Source organism: Chelonia mydas, chromosome 1 (assembly GCF_015237465.2).
Source record: "Chelonia mydas isolate rCheMyd1 chromosome 1, rCheMyd1.pri.v2, whole genome shotgun sequence".
Classification (NCBI taxonomy): Eukaryota; Metazoa; Chordata; order Testudines; family Cheloniidae; genus Chelonia; species Chelonia mydas.
In genome coordinates this window covers 318,954,161-318,972,893 of record NC_057849.1, presented here as the reverse complement: position 1 = coordinate 318,972,893, position 18,733 = coordinate 318,954,161, and the positions used below count along the sequence as shown (strand labels likewise).

At 39.7% G+C, this 18,733-nt stretch overlaps 1 protein-coding gene across 1 annotated transcript in view; it reads left to right on the top strand.

Moving 5' to 3' along the window:
- The window catches only part of SLC2A13 (solute carrier family 2 member 13), a 317,159-nt gene extending 299,251 nt beyond the window's left edge, over positions 1-17,908 (top strand). The window contains exons 8-10 of the mRNA XM_007056429.4: positions 8,675-8,796; positions 8,936-9,088; positions 10,666-17,908. Coding sequence (XP_007056491.3) covers positions 8,675-8,796; positions 8,936-9,088; positions 10,666-10,892 — 502 coding nt within the window. The 3' untranslated portion in view covers positions 10,893-17,908. The remainder of the gene's footprint in view (positions 1-8,674; positions 8,797-8,935; positions 9,089-10,665) is intronic.
- Positions 17,909-18,733: the final 825 nt, after the last annotated feature.

Genomic DNA, 18,733 nt, shown 5'->3' with positions numbered 1-18,733 from the left:
ATTCATCTCAGAGGAGCAGTGCCTTCACATGTTAGACATCAGCTGATGTCTAGCCTTCATCCTGGACAGGATTGACCCTTCAATGCTTCGCCTTGCCTGTTTGTGCCATATGCAGACCTTGAGAAGGGGCAAGCGGTCTCTTCACAGATGATCTCTAAAGGAGTGACATCCTGTATCAAGACTGCACATGAAATAGGTTCATCTACACGCCCCTCAGTGGGAGCAAGCCCCTTTTACCAGACTGCAAGCTACGTCAGTGGCATTCTTGAGTGACATCTCAGTATTGGACATTTTCACGGCTACCACATGGTCATCAATACATATGTTTATGAATCATTATGGCATTACCATGGCATCCAGAGCAGATGCAAACTTTGGGAAGGCAGTCTTGCTGTCCTTGTTCAAGTAGACTGAGTCCCACCCCCTATGGGTACTACTTGTGAGTCACCTAAGTGGAATTCATGGCTGCATCTACTCAAAGGAGAAGAAACAGTTACTTACTGTAACTAGTTCTTTGAGATGTGATGCAGCTGTGTATTCCATGACCCACCCTCCATGCTCTCTGCATTGGAGTCTAGTCACTGAATGATTGGTGGGAAGGAACTGAAGGGGGATTGAGGCAGTCTCAGATAGCCAGGGGAAGGGGTGTGGCCACGAGACGCGAGTGCTGCCTCCTATAGGTACTGCTAGGAAAAATTCTCCAGCTCTGGTTGGGTGTGCACCTAGTAGAATACACATCTGCTCATATCTCGCAGAACCACAGTTACACCAGAGGCTATGAGACAGAGCGGCCACAGTGAATCAACCCTGTTATCTAATGGCAAAAGTAAATTGTGGATCATCATCACTTAACACAGGAACTTGGCATTTGGAGTATTAATAGCCCCAAAGTGGATGTACGCTGTTCGAGTAGTGAAAAATGAGTGTTGTGTAAATGAGAATCAGACCCAATTTCTTTGTACACCATCAGCAGCTAGGGCTACTCTGACAAATGAAGGGGTGGGGGATAGCTCCCTTTTATAGACACCCAGCCAGCCAGTAGCTGTAAAATCCCTCTTAGTAGCTGTTCTCTAATTGCCCTACCTGTAATGGGTTAACAAGTCTCACTGCTATGCATAGGTAAAAGGAAGTGAGTGGGCACCTGGCCAAAAGAGCCAATGGGAAGACTAGAACTTTTTAAAATTGAAAAAAGACTCTCTCCTTTTGTCTGTCTGTCTGTTCTCCCGGGGAGAGGCAGACAGAGCAACAGCTATGCTCTAAGAAGCTTGGGCCAGGTATGAAAAAAATCATCAGTATCATACCTAGAAACTACTCATTTAAAACCCAGATATGTAAGTAGATCAGGGAATGTTTAGCAAGATGGAATTAAGTTTATCCCTTTTATTTCATTACGGCTTGTGGATTACTCTGTGCTGACCCCAAGTGCTTTTGTTTTGCTTGTAACCTTTAAGCTGGACCTCGGGAAAGCTATTCTTGGTGCTTAATTCTTATTGTTGCTCTTTTAAAATCTAGCAACAGCCTGAGTTCCCAGACGTATTTTCTTTCTTATTTTTTATTAATAAAATTTACCTTTTTAAGAACAGAATTGGATTTTTGTGTCATAAGAGGTTTGTGCACATGTTGTTTAATTAGCTGGTGGAAACAGCTGATTTCCTTTTTTTTTTTTTTCTTTCTGAGCTCTTCCCCAGAGAGGGGCGTAGAAGGACTTGAGAGTACCCCACAGAAAGGAATTCCCAAGTGCACCTTCCTGGGCTCTCAAAGGGGTTCTGCACTTGGGTGGTGGCAGCATCTACCAATCCAAGGTCAGAGAAAAGCTGTAACCTTTGGAGTTTAATACAAGCCTGACGTGGCCAGTGTTAATTTTTTAAATCCTTGCGGGCCCCCATCTTCTGCACTCAAAGTCCCAGAGTGGGGAATTAGCCTTGACAGCTACACGTCATCTCCAAGTACAGAGGATCATTTTGAAATGTGTTTTTTTTACCAAGAGTTTGAAGAGCTGAATCATAACAGTGGTGAGTTTGTAGAAAATTATTTTGTATCCTTAGACTTCGTGGGAGAAAGCTTTGAACTTTTAACTGCATTAGTCTAAAATGCTGGTGAACAGGCCAGAATGTTAGTAAAGAGGAGGCCAACATATATAATACATTTTACTATGAAAAAATCCTTTGGGTTAAAAATCTAACTCCCACAAATGTGCTTAGTGGGACAACAATACCCATCTTTATAGAATTATTACATTTTTCTGTGTTGGTTGTGTAATATCCTGTCCACCTATGCTCTGGGTGTCCCTAAACCTCCAGCTGCCTGAAGCTGAGACTGGATGACACTGGATAATTGCCCTGTTCTGTTCATTTCCTCTGAAGTGTCTGGCATTGGCCACTGTCGAAAGATGGGATAATTGGTCTAGATAGACCATTGGTCTGACCCATTATGGCCATTCTTATGTTCTTATTGTCTATTTCATGATGTTGCACCAATATGTGACCCTTACAACAAAGCAAAAGTTAATAGGAATTAGAGAAGGAAAGATCAGTTGGGTCACTTTCTCTTGTTTTGCTGAATTTTTTTTCCAATATACTTCCTAATGATTTCTCTAATGTAGTTCTAAATTATGCCCATGCTGGTATTTCCAGCACTGCCCTGGGGAGTTATTCTACTGTCCAATTGGCCTCATTGTTAGGAAAACTAATGCTGACTCTCAAGGAAAATATCTTCTTCTCAGTTTCATCCCATTACTTCTACCTGAAACACTTTGGACAGTCCAGAGCAGTTTTTATCCTCCTGAGTGTTTACATGGTTTTAAAAATATGTTAATATATTGCACATTAAAAATACGCATTTACGGTTATAAAAATCTAAAGACAACTGAAGTCCATGGAAAGACTCCAGTTAACTTCAAGAGACCTTGGATTAAGCCCTTAGAAAATAAGGTTTTTCAAATATTCCTAACTACAGTGACTTTTCTGATAAAGAAATGCCTTCTGTGGTCACAGTGAAATCAGAAAGTGACACACTTCTGTGTAAGCATAAGAACTTTAAAATTATTAGCAGCATTTGACCTGAGATGACGATAGTGGTGACTTGCTATGTATAAATGGATGTATTAAAAATAAATAACCCAGTAAATTAATCATCTGTTTCAAATGAGTTTTTACCATATTTACCTCAAGTAAAGTTCCAATAATCTTATCTAGCATTACTATAGGTAAGAGTTAATAAGCGTTTCATCTGAGTTCAACACAAATAGTGTTACTGCATTAACATGAATTACTACAAATTGGCTTTTGATGGAACACCATAGCCTATGTCATTATATAAACTATTGCTCTAGATTTGTTTTCAGCCCATGAGGATGATAAAATCTCCTGTTAGCAGTTTGAGTTCTCCTGAGATACTGAGAGTAATTCGGGGTAGATTTCTCAATATGTTATGGCTGTTTAGTTTCCATTAATTTAAAGTAAAGGGTGCTTCTTAAAGTGTTTGCAGAAAATACATGACAAAAGCAACTTGCATTAAAATGTTTTAACTGTGAGACTATTATGTTTTCACTGCAGCTGCAATTTAAGGGGAAGAGATCTGATATATCCTTACAGCTTATAGTTTTATGATCTGACACATTCTTGTTATTTATAAACTCTTTCTGCTGGGACCTGATTTGCATAATTTCTTTTGTAAACTATTTCCATGGAATTTTCTCCTTGTATTTGCATTCCCATTAAAGTGATGAAATTGCTCAGAAAGCATTTGGGTAACTACCATAGATATTCCATTCATGCAGTTCCAAATACAGCTCTTTATGTAGCAGCATGCTGTATAGTTGTTATTATTAGCATATTTTCTTAGTAAAATGGTAGATGATTGCATTAGAATGACTACATTAACAGTACTTCATGCAGCAGTCAGTTTCTAACCTATTGGCCTTGCATTCGTTTTATTTATTTACATATCTTGATGTGTCAGCCTTCAGCAAGTACAAATATATATCTCTATCTGTAGCTAATGGGTTTCTTCTGGGTGCCATGTGCCACCTCATTATAGAGAAGATAAACAAAGCACAGAGGATCATACCTGCCCAAGTTTATACTAACATTTAGTTTCTAATGCTGTGTTTTCCTATACCCGTGACACTGAATCAGCTTTCCTTGAAACAGTACTTCCTCTCTGTTACTGATGTTTCTAGAGAGAGCAGATCAGTGGCCCCAGCAGAAGGAGGTTTTTAATGACGTGTTTTTTTCCCCATATGCTTTATGTTTATTCCATTCTGTCAAAAGTAGAAGGACACACCTGGAGAAAAACTGTGATAGAATGAAACATCCAAGCCTCTTGGTGGTGATGCCTATGAGAATCAGTAGGTTGGTGCATGCCAGTAGATATAGCTACAAGATGATAAAACAAAGTAACATCTTTGTTTACTGTGAGGAAAAAAATCATAAGAAAGCAGCGGACTCTTCTTTGATGGGCAGCCGCAGTGCAGACTGAAAGGAACAAAGAAACCAATTACAGTATTGTTTGCAACAAGACATTTTAAAGTAATAATCAGCTTGTATTCATTACTATGCACCTGCAAATGTACTAACAGTAACAGTGAAAGAAGCAAATGTGTGCTAATGAAACTGTAGGGCATTGTCTGAGCAATTCCATGATTTGATGGTGATGCAAATGCAAAGAAGGTGACCATGCAGGGGTGGATGGGAGAAGGCTATGCAATCATCAGGTGCTAGGATATTAAATATATCAAAAATCATTTGCTCGGCATTTAAGGAACCACCAACTTACGCACAAGGATAGTCTTCCAGTCAATTCACCATCTTGCATGAATATCACACACTGTACATTGCCTGAATCAAATTGAACCTTTACCCATCAGGGAGGAATGCATGAAACTGTTTATACTGTAAAAGTTTGCCAGAAAAAGGTAGGGGATGTTGTTTTTCAAGCTATTTCAGTGTACAACGTGACATTGAACGAAGCCACAAACAAAATATTAGAGGTGAGATGAGACAAGACCTGGTGTAACATTTAACAGTTGGGAGAGCCAACAAGAAGAAATGACAAAGATTATAGCAGTTTTCTTGATCCCTCAGTCTTAATCAGGTTTGCAACCTGGGGTCTTGTTAGATTGCCAGCTGCTTCTGGATATCCATGTAGCAGCAGTTGCTAAAGATCTGTTTGTTCTTTCTGCCTGGCAAGTTGATAGCCATCTTTTGTGGGGGGTACTTAACTGGCCTTGGTTATCCATATGTTTGTCACCTGAAGGCCAGAAACAAACCAGAAGAAACTGAATGAGACAGGGTTACTAAATGTGCCCTTTATTCTGCAGAGAGTGAATTATGGTTCCACAGGTACATCAGTGTTAGGAGATGAAAGGTGTCACTTAATACCTATGTTCATCACACATGCATAACCCAGCTTTCTTAGCTTAAACCATTTGTTTAAAAATACTCAAAAACATAAGAGTACTGAACACGTGCAAACGGTGATGTAGAAATCCTTATAACTCAATTAAACTAGGGAAGAGTTAAGGTTGTTTTTCTCGCTTTAAATGTGCATTGACAATCTATCCAGCGTTTGGATTATTTTTATACCTATTTTAAGTGTGCCTATATTTCCAGGCATTCTGAAGTTCAGATTTGGGTTTGTTTTAAACTTAAACATTATGTAAACTTAACAGTAAACATTGAATTGACCTGTATGCTCAAACTTTGCCTGAGAATATATAGTGGGTTAATTCCAATTAGGAAGTATTATGTTTTATCAGTCATGTTGTTATCTTTATGTGATAGGGCATGGCCCTCTGCTCCTGTCTTCCTGGACAAATGGCTCTAACACCTCTGGTTTGTAACCACCACCGTGTAGTTTATTTGTGTTATGTTAGGGGGCTTATTCCTTCACCCACCTACTTCCCTGGTCCTTCTCGCATGGACAGAGAGCAACAGTACTCGAAGTCCAAAGGTGCAAACAATTCCATGCTTATTGGGGTGAACTTCCAGCAAGCATGATTCCAGTTTCCTTCCTTAGTGTCCCCCTTCCCAGCTCTGACACCACAGAGCCTTACCTGTGTCCCTGTTCCCATTCCTGCCCTTAGCTAAACATGATTCCAATTTCCGCACCTCCATTCCCTGTTCCCATTCCCCCCCACCCACTTCCTGATTGACTGCAGACTATATAGTAAAACTTGAGTACTGCTTAGCTATACCTTAACCAATCATTTTACTGAAATTTAACCCAATCCTAACATATTGTAACATGATTATGTAACCAATTATATCCCACCACCTTAATTAGTTTACACCCAGCAAAATTAATTATACAGCAGACAGAAACAATCACAGAACCAGACAGAGATTATACAGACAAACAATAGGGAAATGGGGACTACAGTGATAGAACAACAAAGAAATGAGGATTTCACATCCCAGCTATTGATAAGTGAGTTCTTGCCAGACAGGATGCTATCAAACTAAGTTTCCTTTTACATCTTCTAGGCACTTCCCTTTCTCTGGAGGCGATAGGCATTATCAGGACAGGATTGTATTCCTAACAGCCCAATAGCACCTTATTTCAGTGTGACTAGTTTGGAATGTGAGGATCTGACCATTCGCTTCCCAGCTTATGGCTGCCTCTGCTGCTTAGCCAAAGATCTTAGCCTAAGCACAGGGCCTCAGACTGTCACAGTAAGAGAAAGACCTTACACCAGCAGACAGTGATTTTGATTCTCTTTTATACCTCTAGAACTAGCCAAGTGATAAGAATACACCTAAATTCTTAGAGTATAGGCCTTTACAGACAGGTCTGAATATCTGTATCCTAACATGTTATATCAACACCACCTTCTTATCCATCCAGCAATTCTATCATCATTCCTTTTTGCCAGACAGAAGAGAGGGCAGGGATCTCTCCATGCAGAGATCTCCCTTTACCATGGCCCTCCTGGCCTGCCCCGTCCCCATCTCTCTCTGTTTTCTTCCTCAGACTTTCCTCCTGTGCTCCTTTTCTACTCTGGCAGTTAACGTGCCAATTAGCAACTTAGCTCTCCCAGCCTAGTAATTATCCACTCCTTTGGAACTCAGGCTCTCTGGAGGGAACTAACTAAATTTGCAGTGACCAGAGTGCTGCTTCAGCTGCTGGTTCTCAGCACTCTGTCCCAATTCATCATTCATTTCATAAACCAGCAGCGTACCAAGTTTAAGAGGTATAACAGTTTTTCTTTTGCAGTTTTTTGGGAACCAACTGTAATAATGACAGGCCCAATAATACATTCCAGACGGTAATTCCTGCTCTTCCTCCTCACTACTTATTGCCCACTTACACCAGTGCATCCTGTTTTTCATGCTATATGACACATCAAATGCATGGGTTTGCAGCTGTATCAGAAATTTTTAACCTACACAGATGTTCAATTCTTTATACTTTTTCGTCTACAAATAAGTAATGTTTTGTCTATACTGTAGGGACACTGTCATCTTAAAAATCACATTTCTGACTGAAAAGGTGGTACTACGGTAGTCAACAGTAACAGCTAAGGTTATTATAATTAAAAAGTTATTCGGGGAAGGGAGAAGAAAATATCTCCTTCAAGTTTATTTACTTTATGCATTTCACAGCACAATTGGTCATTGTAGAGTCAGTTAATTTCTGACTTGCTGAAAAGATCCTTATAAACATCAACAGGAAAACAGGAAAATCCTTACCAAAAATAATTAATGAATTGTAATAAATCAAAACATACTATTTAAAGAGTACTCTTTCAGAAAGTGGATTTAAAAAAAAATCAATTCAAAAAGTTCAAGTTGGTGGTGTCCCTTTAAATCTATAAAAACTAAAATAGTAAACTAATTCACTGATACTAAACTATTTGACATTATGTTTTGATATGCTTTTATATGCATGGATCATAAGCTCTATTTTGGACACTTTATGTCTGGAAATGCACAATTTCTAAATGCATGCAGAGTGGGAGAGATGGAGATGGAGAAGCATACTTTTTCTCCAGCAATTCAAATACTTTCTCCTTAAATACTTAAATGAAGTACTATACATAGACATTGGTGTAGTCTTTAGAAGAAAAGAACTTTTTCCCCCTGTTATACAAACATGTTTTCCTGGTTTTGGCACGGACCAATGCCTTACTGGTTATGTCCGAAGATTCCAGTGTAAAAACTATGTACTTTGAGTTAAAAGTTTAGCACCCCACACTTCTGGCATGAATACGCTACTGTTGCAGCACTTCCAGCTTATGGGCCTGATGCTGCACCTCTTACTCAGATGGGTAATGTTTATGTGAATTGGTTTTGATGGGACTATTCATGTGTAGCAAAGACTATTCGTCTGAAGAATTGGAGGATTGGGCCCCAAGAACACGAGTACAGTATTTAAGTGCAGAGCCGCCAGTTACTATTCCTTGGGCCAAAATGTCAAACACAAAATGTCTTTGAATGGCTTTGAAATAGGCATGTACCTGAATGTAGCATTTGGCTCAAAATGTCTTTATTAAATTAAGGAACAATTCAGTTTTCTAACTTTATACTTGCTTGATCTGACATTAAAAGTTTTGAAAATATATTTGCTTGCTGTTTTTTTCATTAAGACATTCGGATACCACATTTGTATTGAAAGGCTGCTAATTTCCCTGAACACAGTTATCTAATGATTATTTTATATGGTTATTTTTCAGATGTTCGAATGAAACCAGATTCAAAACAGAAGAATTATTTTGGGCGTACAATTTCTGCCCTACTCCATACTCTTGGACAACACTTCTGGGCCTTATTTTATACTTGGTTTTCTTCGCACCTGGTAAGCAAATACTTGTTTTAGCACATAGCTTTAGGTAAATAGCAAACATTTGAAGTTCTTAATGGTCAGATCACTTGAAGCTTCTCTTACTGTTCAGTCTGATTGTTATACTAAAATTGATCTTTTTTTAAATTCTCAGGAATGGGACCTATGCCCTGGACAGTAAATTCTGAAATCTATCCACTTTGGGCTAGAAGTACAGGAAATGCATGTTCATCTGGTGTAAACTGGATTTTCAATGTTCTGGTGTCACTGACATTTTTGCATACAGCAGAATACCTTACATACTATGGTAAGATGTTGTTTATGTCTTAATCTGCAGTAATAACATTTGCATTCTTACATGGCACGTAGATTTACTACAGTTTAGATCGGGGTGGGAAAACTACGGCCCGCGAGCCGGATCCGGCCCATCAGGGCTTTGGATCCGGCCCGTGGGATTGCCACCCTTTGGATCTGGCCGGCGGGATTGCCACATCCCTGCAACCCCTGGGGGAGGGGGGCAGAGGGCTCTGTGCACTGCTCTTGCCTGGGGGTACCTCCCCTGAAGCTCCCATTGGCCAGGAACAGGGAACCACGGCCAATGGGAGCTTCGGGAGAGGTACCCACAGGCAAGAGCAGCGTGCGGAGCTCTCTGCCCCCCTCCTCCAAGGGGCCGCAGGGACATGGTGCCAGCTGCTTTCTAGAGTGGCGCTGGGCCAGGACAGGCAGGCAGGGAGCTTGCCCTGGCCCCGGTGCATGCCGCTGTCAGCCTGGAGCCACCCCAGGTAAGCGACGCCGGGTCGGAACCTGAACCCCTCCTGCACCCTGCCCCCCAGCTCCCTGCCCTGAGCCCCCTGAACCCCAAACCCCTGCCCTGAGCTCCCTGCTGCACCCTGCCCCCTTCCTGTACCCCAACCCTCTGCCCTGAGCCCCCTGCCGCACCCGTCCTGCACCCCAACCCCCTGCCCTGAGCCCCCACATACACTCCGCACTCCTTCTTTGACCCGACTCCTTGCCCTGCGCCCCTTCCTGCACACCTCACCCCCTCCCACACCCCGCACTCCCTTCCACACCCCAATCCCTGGCCCTGCATGCAATTTCCCCACCCAGATGTGGCCCTCGGGCCAAAAAGTTTGCCCACCCCTGGTTTAGATGATGATATACTAGCTGTTTTGTGGTATGCCATTTTAGCTGCCAAGTTCTTGATTAACACTAGTTTAGTAAGTTTCATTCTTTAAGAAGGGAATGTAAACAGATCATTTATAATGAGGAAAATGAAGGAAACCTTCTGTTTAGTATAATACTGTGGTGCCCATTTAAAAGGGTAGCATTTGCCAACTTTTATCACATAGTAGTATCTGAGATTCCCCTTCTTGTCATTACCATCACATGCCTAGTCATGTGGTTATATAGTCATTGCAAATAGTAATTAGGGATAGGATAAATTCAAGAGCCTGGTTTAATTTGTGTAATCCTTTTGGCTATTTTTGTTGATGTTTCTCTGTTTTTTGGGTACCTCACAGCCCATTCAGCCGGGGGAAGCCAAACCTTCCCTTTCACGTGTCTCTTTATTGCAGACCTCCAGTAATGTTATTGCTATTTCTTTTAACTGATGGGAAGTTAAAAGGATCTGTTTGAGTTTCCATGTTACTCTAAAATCAAATGGAGTATTGCTCCTTACTAATTTGATTTATTCTAGAGTGATGTAAAAAAGCAGTTTTTTCTCATGTCCACAGACATGTGCTCCTTTATTGTAATGCTGCAGTTCATATTTCACAAACTTCTTTGATTTCTGTAGCCTCCTAATTCTGTTGTTTCTGTGGGAGATGATAAAGACAGGAGGGATAAAGTTCTGTAACCTAGTATGTGTGTTGTTTTGTATTGCAGGGGCATTCTTCCTCTATGCAGGGTTTGCTGGTATGGGACTCATTTTCATCTACGGCTGCCTTCCTGAGACTAAAGGGAAAAAACTAGAGGAAATTGAATCTTTGTTTGAAAACAGGCTATGTACATGTGGTATTTCAGATTCTGATGAAGGGAGGTATATTGAATATATTCGGGTGAAGGGAAGTAATTATCATCTGTCTGACAATGATGCTTCTGATGTGGAATAATTTTCAGCTGCTGATGTATTAATCATTTAAAAGCCTTCTGGGGGAAGAGCAGCTCTTGGTGACCTCACTGCCCTGCTTCTGGTCTGGTTCTCCTTTCTACTGCCTAGTTACAAATGCCTTCATGTACTAAAATACTTCATTTGGGAGAAAATTAAGTGTAATAATGTTTTCTGATCATGGAAAGTAATGGTTTCCAAAGGAGATTTAATTCTTCGATTGTATGAATTTACCTATGGTGTGCAATACAGGTATCTGTGCATTATACCAAATGAAATGCATATGGTGTACCATACTGTATATCCTCATCTTTCTTTTTTGACAAAAGTTAAAATAATGTAATAGCTAATCAACAACCAAATGACTCATAAAAGTAAAATAAATCTGGGAACAGGGGCTGGATTCACAAAAGAACTTTAACTTCTAGGCACCTAAAAAAATCACTGGGATTCACAAAATTTGAGTTAAGCACTCAGGCTTCCTGTACAATGACTGGAGGGATATAGGCACCTGTGAATGGGATTCACCAAAGCCAGCACACTAGGCGGATTCCTATAGCCAATGGGAGATGCCAGGGAGAGGGGGGGTGTCCTAAGCCGTGTCTCTCTCTGAGAGTTTGGCACCTAAATCCAGGCTCGAGGGAGGCATCTCCCTCTCCTTGGGATTCTCAGCTGCAAGCCCTCTCTTGGAGATTCACCAGGAGTTAGGGCACTCACCTGAGAGGTGGCAGATCCCTATTTGAAACCCTTCTCTGTGTCAGGTGGACGGGCAACATGAACCAGGGCACTCCCACATCCTTGATGAGTACCCTAGCCACTGGGATAAAAGTTGAGTGAGGTACTCCTCTGCATCCTCCTCCCGTGAGCATGCATCGAAGATTGGGCCCCACAGGCGAGTTAGGCGGAGGAATTCCTATCTTCCCCTGGTTGTGCTTTGCACTGGGGCTTAGGCATCCAGACACCTACAGGGGAGCCACAGTGCATGTACTGAGAGGCACAATATCAGCACAAGGGGAACTTTTAATGCAAAATCTTAGGAACCTACAGGGTTTGGCAGCAACTGAGCAGGGGTTTTGTGAATCCCAGTGGTGCCTGATCCTGGGATTTAGGTACCCAAAGTGGCAGTTAGGTGCCTTAATCCCTTTGTGACTCTAGCCCTACATATTTGGTGTTTTTGTCACGGCAGCCTGAATATGAAATAAGCAGAATGAGAAATCAACAGGATGCTGTAGAATAATCACTTGAAATTATCACACAGTTTGAAAATACATCTCTCCCATAAAGACAGAAGATATTTGTATCTCCTACGTTTCCCTAATGGGATTCCACTCTTGTTCCTTTGCGGTGATATCCAGAGGTCTGTAGTAAATTGCTCAGTGTTTCAACTCTAGTGGCAGAGTGGATGTCGGTTATATTACTCTATCCAGCTATTGATCTTTGACCATATATTATGATCAGTAGTTGGTATTAGTGAGCTAAATTGCCAAAGAATGACCTTAAGCTCACAGTAAGGTGTAATTAAACGTGATTGCCTGGACAGATAAACTGACAGATATTGATAAGTGCCACTTAAAGGCCTTAACTGGAAAGGTTAACTGGAAAAAAGTGATTTTTCATTCCCATTTGTGCATCGTACGTGTCCAGTTTTGAACACAAATATCAGTTTAAAAAAAAGGGAAGAAAAATAGGGTTAAGATCTTGTGTTGATCACTGCCCCATTGCTCATTAATATACATGTCACTTCCAATTTATGTCTTATGTGCAAAGTAAATTATTTCTAGCAGGTCTTTCCTCCCTTTACTCATACAGTGTCTTTGGATCTGAAAAGAAAATTAGCAGTATTCAAATGCTGATATTTACTCACATTAATTGTCTTATGAAGCATTGCAAAATTGTCAGGAAAATTCACCACGTCAGGCACAAAAAGCTGCTCACCCACATTCACCATGGTAATGAAAAAATTAATGGTATTTTATTCACCTGCCAAAAAAATTACTTGTGTTGGCAAGTAGAATCTTATAAGGCTGCATTAAAATATCATGATATTTTCCTCCCTCTCTACCCCTTACCCAGTTAATCTTTCAGAGAAATAAGTTTTTAAAAAAGTTGGAAGCTCAAAGTCATTCCCCTGAAATTCTGAATGGAGGAAAAATCCCTTTTCACATATCCCTTTCTTTTCATGCTGTACAGTTTTGATGAAACTATATGAGATCGTTGGGTTTTATAGATAACAGGTTTGGTGGCCTTTTCATGGACTGAGAGACATATTTTGAATGTGGGTTTGCTCTCTAAGAACAAGAATGTTATTGGTTGCCTAATTATTTGTAGTTGGTCACACATGGGTGATAAGTTTGTATTGTAACTCTTTGCTAGATCTGATTTATATTGCTCTATATAATTTTATACAGGGGCTTTTCTAACTCCTTGAGTTTTCTTTGAATTGTGTATTTTGTCAGAGTTGGGTGTGGCTGTCTTTTTAACTTTATAAAACTGTTAACAAAAAGAACTGTTTAAAAAGCAAATGGTTTAAAACATCCCTCTTGTAATTTGGAAAAGGAGGAAATAAGCATGATAAACAGAGGGCTTTGGCATGACTGGACTCTGAATATGCACCTGCTCAGTTAGAGGGCCAGGCTCCCAGGCCTCAGATCTCTGCTCTCATTTAGGCACACCACACTTTTATGCCCTCAAGTATGAGATGTTGAAAATGTTGCAGCATGTACAAATTCAAACGTACACTCTATTAGGCACACCGTTGACAGTGTATAGCCTTCACTGAGGGCACAAGATAGTCTTAAATACTTTTATGGGTAACTTGGCTTCGCCTGACCCCCAAAAGTCTATTCTCCAGGCCATGATTCAGAAAAGAATCCCTATTCAGGACAGCATGTAAGCAACGTTTAAATGCTGCCCTGAATAGAGACAGACTTTAGCACGTATCTCTCCTAAGGCCCTGACCCAGCAATACACTTAAGAATGTGCTTAACTTTTAGCGTGCGATTAGTCCCATTGATTTAAGTGCTTTTGCTGGACTGGGGCCTAAGCTACTTGAAATGCAGCTGATCTCTAATAGCTTTAGTGATCAACTGTCACTCTATTGCACCAACATCTATGATTAGACAAAATTATTGCACTGCTGTCACTCATTTGGCATAACTGAAGTAAAGTGACTGTAATAGAAATTGTCACAAGATCAGTGACTTGTTTTTCTGCAAATGCTGGGGCTTTTTAGCAAAAGAAGACCTTTATCCTTTGTCAACAGTGTTTCTTGGGTGTTCTCATAAACTACATCCCGCTGTGCACAGTACTCCGCTATATTTCTGACACTTATGACTTTTATCTTATTGTAGACAATTTTCTAAAGTCATGCATGACATTTCCCTACTCTCTAGGCATAGAGACCAAAAACACAATGCATTTCAGCTGTGAATGCAGCTGAGTAATGAGGGCACAAAACCTACTGGCTTCTTTTCTGTCACTTTCTTTTCCCACTCAGTGGAGTTGGATTTAAGTCTTCCTTTTACTATTGCTTTATACAAAGATAATATTCCATCTCTTATAAGTATTAGACATAATTCCAAGCATTATTTATAATAAAAACAAGATCAACTGAATACTTGAAATTAATCTTACATAATTAGGGTTTTATTTTTAGAATCCGTTAACATTTATAATGTATGAAGAAAATGAAACAAATATTTCTATTTTGCAACAGGTTTTTATATTTGTGCGTATTTTACGTTCTAAGAGATTTTGCTAGTGTGGGTAGACTTACTAACATTCCAGATAAAAAAATATAAATACAATGTAGCTGAATAATTTCTTATGACAGGATTTTAATTTATAAAAGAACGTAAATAGTATGTCTAAGCACAATGTCATTTTTATTAAAAGCTTTCTGCAGAAGATGTGAAATTATTTCTTCACACGTACTACATGTTTAATTCAGGGGCATCAGGAAAGTTAAAGTAGGATTGGTGGTATAATTTTGGCTAAATTGGCATATGAGTTACGTACTTACAGTTTGGGGAATTTCATACCTCTGATGCTTCAGATCATGTAGGTCTGATAATAGGTATAGGAGAAGTTAGTCCAGATGCATATTTTATTTTTTTAAATTTTATTAAAAATTAATTTGTTAATCCTGTTGTAGAGTTCTAAAGCTTCTTTCATGTAATTTACAAGTTGTTTCTGCCCCTCATCAAATTGCTGGTCAAATTGTGGGTTTTATGTCTTTTGTTCTTTTTAATTTGGTTTTGAAGATAATCATTAAAGTGGACTAAGCCCTCCAGGAATCATTTAGAGAGCATTTAGTAATGAAATGTAGTTGCTGAGCATACACAGGAGATAATTTTTATCGTGTGAGTTGTAGTGATAGCAAGTCAGAACCTTGTAATAAGGGAAGAGGCATGAAAAGAAATGTTGTTGTGCTAACTTCTTTTTGAATAAAATGGAAGTCGCAATGTCTTTCTTGTATAGGAGTTAGTGCTGGAGAAAAAAGATCAAATATTTCGTATTAGAAGTTTCTTAAAGTAACATTACAGTTGAGACCCCCATCAAGGAGGACAAGGAATTGTCTTTTACTTACCTCATTATAAATCCTCTATTAACCGGGGAGTTGGGGGCATGCAAGGTTATTCAGCAAAGCGAATGTGCCAAAAGGGCAAATCCTGCCCCCTCCTTTGCAGGTTGAATGGGCGTCCGGCAGGGGCAATGCTGTAATTCTGCTTTGTAGGAAAGTAGAGAATGGTAGAAGCCACCCCTTGTATGGCATGGAGCCCAGTTCCCCAGATTATTCCCATAAACATCGGAGCAGGTGTGCCCCATGAAATGAGATGGCATGGCAGGAGTGAGTTGGAAGAAGGATGCAATTGCTCCACACGTCCTCCAGTCCCAGCTTCTCATAGGAAGGTTGGAACACTGGGCTTGAGTAGATCTGCGAAGAGGGAGCTCCCTTTCCTCTGGAGCTCCCCTGAGTTTCTTGGGTTGGGCACTGGAGAGAAGTTTTGACCATAAGGATCCAAAGCTCATTGCATTTATGGGAGTCTTTCCTTTGACTTTTCGGACTTTGGAACAGGCCCTGTGTGCAGGAGTAGCTATGTACAATGGGATAAGATGGACCAGACTCATAATTCTGTTTGTTTGTTTCTCACCTTTAACATTATTTTAACAAGGATTTTTTGTTTTTAACGTTACCTGTAATTTACAAAAAGAAGCTTTTATTGTCTGGACGTTGTTAAACAAAGGAGAGATGTCGCATTCCACATTATAGAGATATTTTAGTATAAAAAACAAAGTTCTGCTAAGCACTTTAAAAAAGCAAAGATATTTGTGCACTTTTTCTGAGCGATTGAAACTGACCAAATCCCAGTCCTTTTCATCTAGAAGAAAATAGAGCTTTGTGTACCAGGCCAGAAGCAGATAATCCACAATATGTGCTTTATGGCAACATGTTTTATTGCGGGTAACATTTACAGCTTACATGTAGCTGCTGCCTATAAAAATGATTCTGAATTATTCTCCAGATTTAGACAAGTCACTTTTTTTTGTGCAAAAATACTTGTTGTTTTCTATAAAACTTCATAGCCTTGTGTACAGTACAGTTAAGCATAATCCATGAAGTGGTTTAGGTTGTGGCAGTGTTAAAAATGTCAAACCAGTAAACTCTTCTAGGTGAACATTGTTGAAGAAATATTGTTGTTTGAGTTATTGGGGGGCAGACTCCCTAAAGGCAACTATATAGATTTTAAAAGTCAGAGAAAATGGCAGTTCCTGTGTATTTTGTGTATGTTTTCACGTAGAGGAGTTTTTTATGTGCCAATAATCGTCACTGTGGTGTTTTGTAACAAAGTGTTAATGGTGTTCCAAAGTATTGTAGAGGAAAATATTTTAGCCACACAATCTGTTTGTGTTAACTAAAGGCCCATTTCTAATCTCACTTACACCAGTTTCTCAACAGTTGACTTCAGTGGAGTTACTCCTGAATCACACCAGTGTGTAAGTTAGACCAGAATCAGGCCTGATGAATCCACAGTTTCTGTAAATCCTTACTTTTTTATGTAATAGATGTACAGTATGTTACAGTTGAGTGATTTGGCATGTGTAATTGTAAAGCTCTAAATATGATTCTGTTAAACTGTACACTTTTTATTTGGATTTTACTTTTCAAAAGTTAGTTTGACATTTTATCATATTTATATGACTAGCAAGGGATAGCACAGAATAGTAAAACTGTCCATGTGCTTAAAAATACAAATAAAGTTTGTGAAGGCCTTAAAATACAAGCAAACTTATCTCATTTCTTTAAACATTCAGCAAAATTAAGAAAGGATTGAAAATGTAACCATCGTGATTTCTGAACAAAGGCTCAGCCTTGTGGGACAGATCCTTAGCTGATGTCAAATAGTGTGGTTTCATGCTTTCGCAGACCTTCTGCAGTTTAAACCAGTCTCAGTCCAGCAGAACACATAATCACATGCTCAGTTTTAAGCACTTGGGTTGTCCCAGTGAAATCAGTGGAATTAGGCTTGAAATTAAGCACGTGTTTACGTGCTGTGCTGGATCGGGCTCCAGCCGGGAATCAGGGCCTATATATACAGCAACTTCTCATTTAGACTCTGTCAGAATCTTTAACTTGATATTTCTCTAATGAAGTCAGATTTAGAATACTTGAAACAAAATGTTATTAGAGACTAAATTTAGTTATATTGATGTGCTTATTACTAACACGTACACATGTGAAGCTGGTGGGCATACACTAAACCCTGATTGCATGTTACAGTATGTAGTACTTAAGAAATGAGTTTTGGCAAAACTAATGTGAATATGTTATTCACCAGCCTGTTGAACATGTGCTGTTTCCTTTTGCAGCCAAACAAGCCTATAATGTATGAAAGTGTTGTACATTTTATGAAATTTCAGTGATGTAAAGTTAAATGATTGTTTTATGTTCTAATGGCTTTACATAAAAAATAAATATCTTCAGAGAATTGTCATTGCCAGACTTGTAAATGAACAAAATAAAAGGTGAGATAGTTAATTACATAATCTTTCTAAGAGTTTTATTTGTACTAGAATTTAGGTAACTTTTTATAGCTGGAAAAACAAATCATTTAGCAAGATGAGCTAGAAATGAGATATAAATATTGGCTTAGATGATATTAAAGTATTTCTTAATCTATTTGATTGCTATGCTGTTAAATAACATTGGTAGCTGAAAGCCCAAGATGACATACAAGTGTCATTTATAAAGTCATGTGTGTAAAAAAGCCAAAAATGACTGAGAACTTAAAAACTGGATGGTAATAAACCATGAATCCCACTGTTGAACCTGGGAATATTCGAAACAAAAAGAGCTCTCAACCATGCTTGCAGCAGGTTCCAGCACTTCACACTGACTCAATAGACATTTTAGGCTTCAGAGTCCCTGAAATCTTATTATTGCCCCTTTTGACCCAAGTGGCTAGCCAAAGTTTGGGCCCTGGGGGTGTTATAGCTGGGAATAGAAATTGGTGATAGGTATTTCTTTGATGCAGTCTTTTTTTATTTACAAGGAATGTACAACGTCCTGTGTTTTTGAATGCAGAATTCACCAAGACCAAAATAAGCAGTTTCTTAGGTCTAGGCTACACAGGCAATGCTAAAGCGCTGCCATGGCAGCATTTTAACATGGCTTGTGTAGTCGTGGAAGAGAGCTCTCCCAGCACTCTAAAAAAACCTCCTCCATGATAGGCGTAGCTCCCAGCGCTGGGAATGCGGCTCCCAGCGCTGGGGCACTGTCTACACTGGCACTTCACAGCGCTGAAACTTGCTGCGCTCAGGGGTGTGTTTTTTCACACCCCTGAG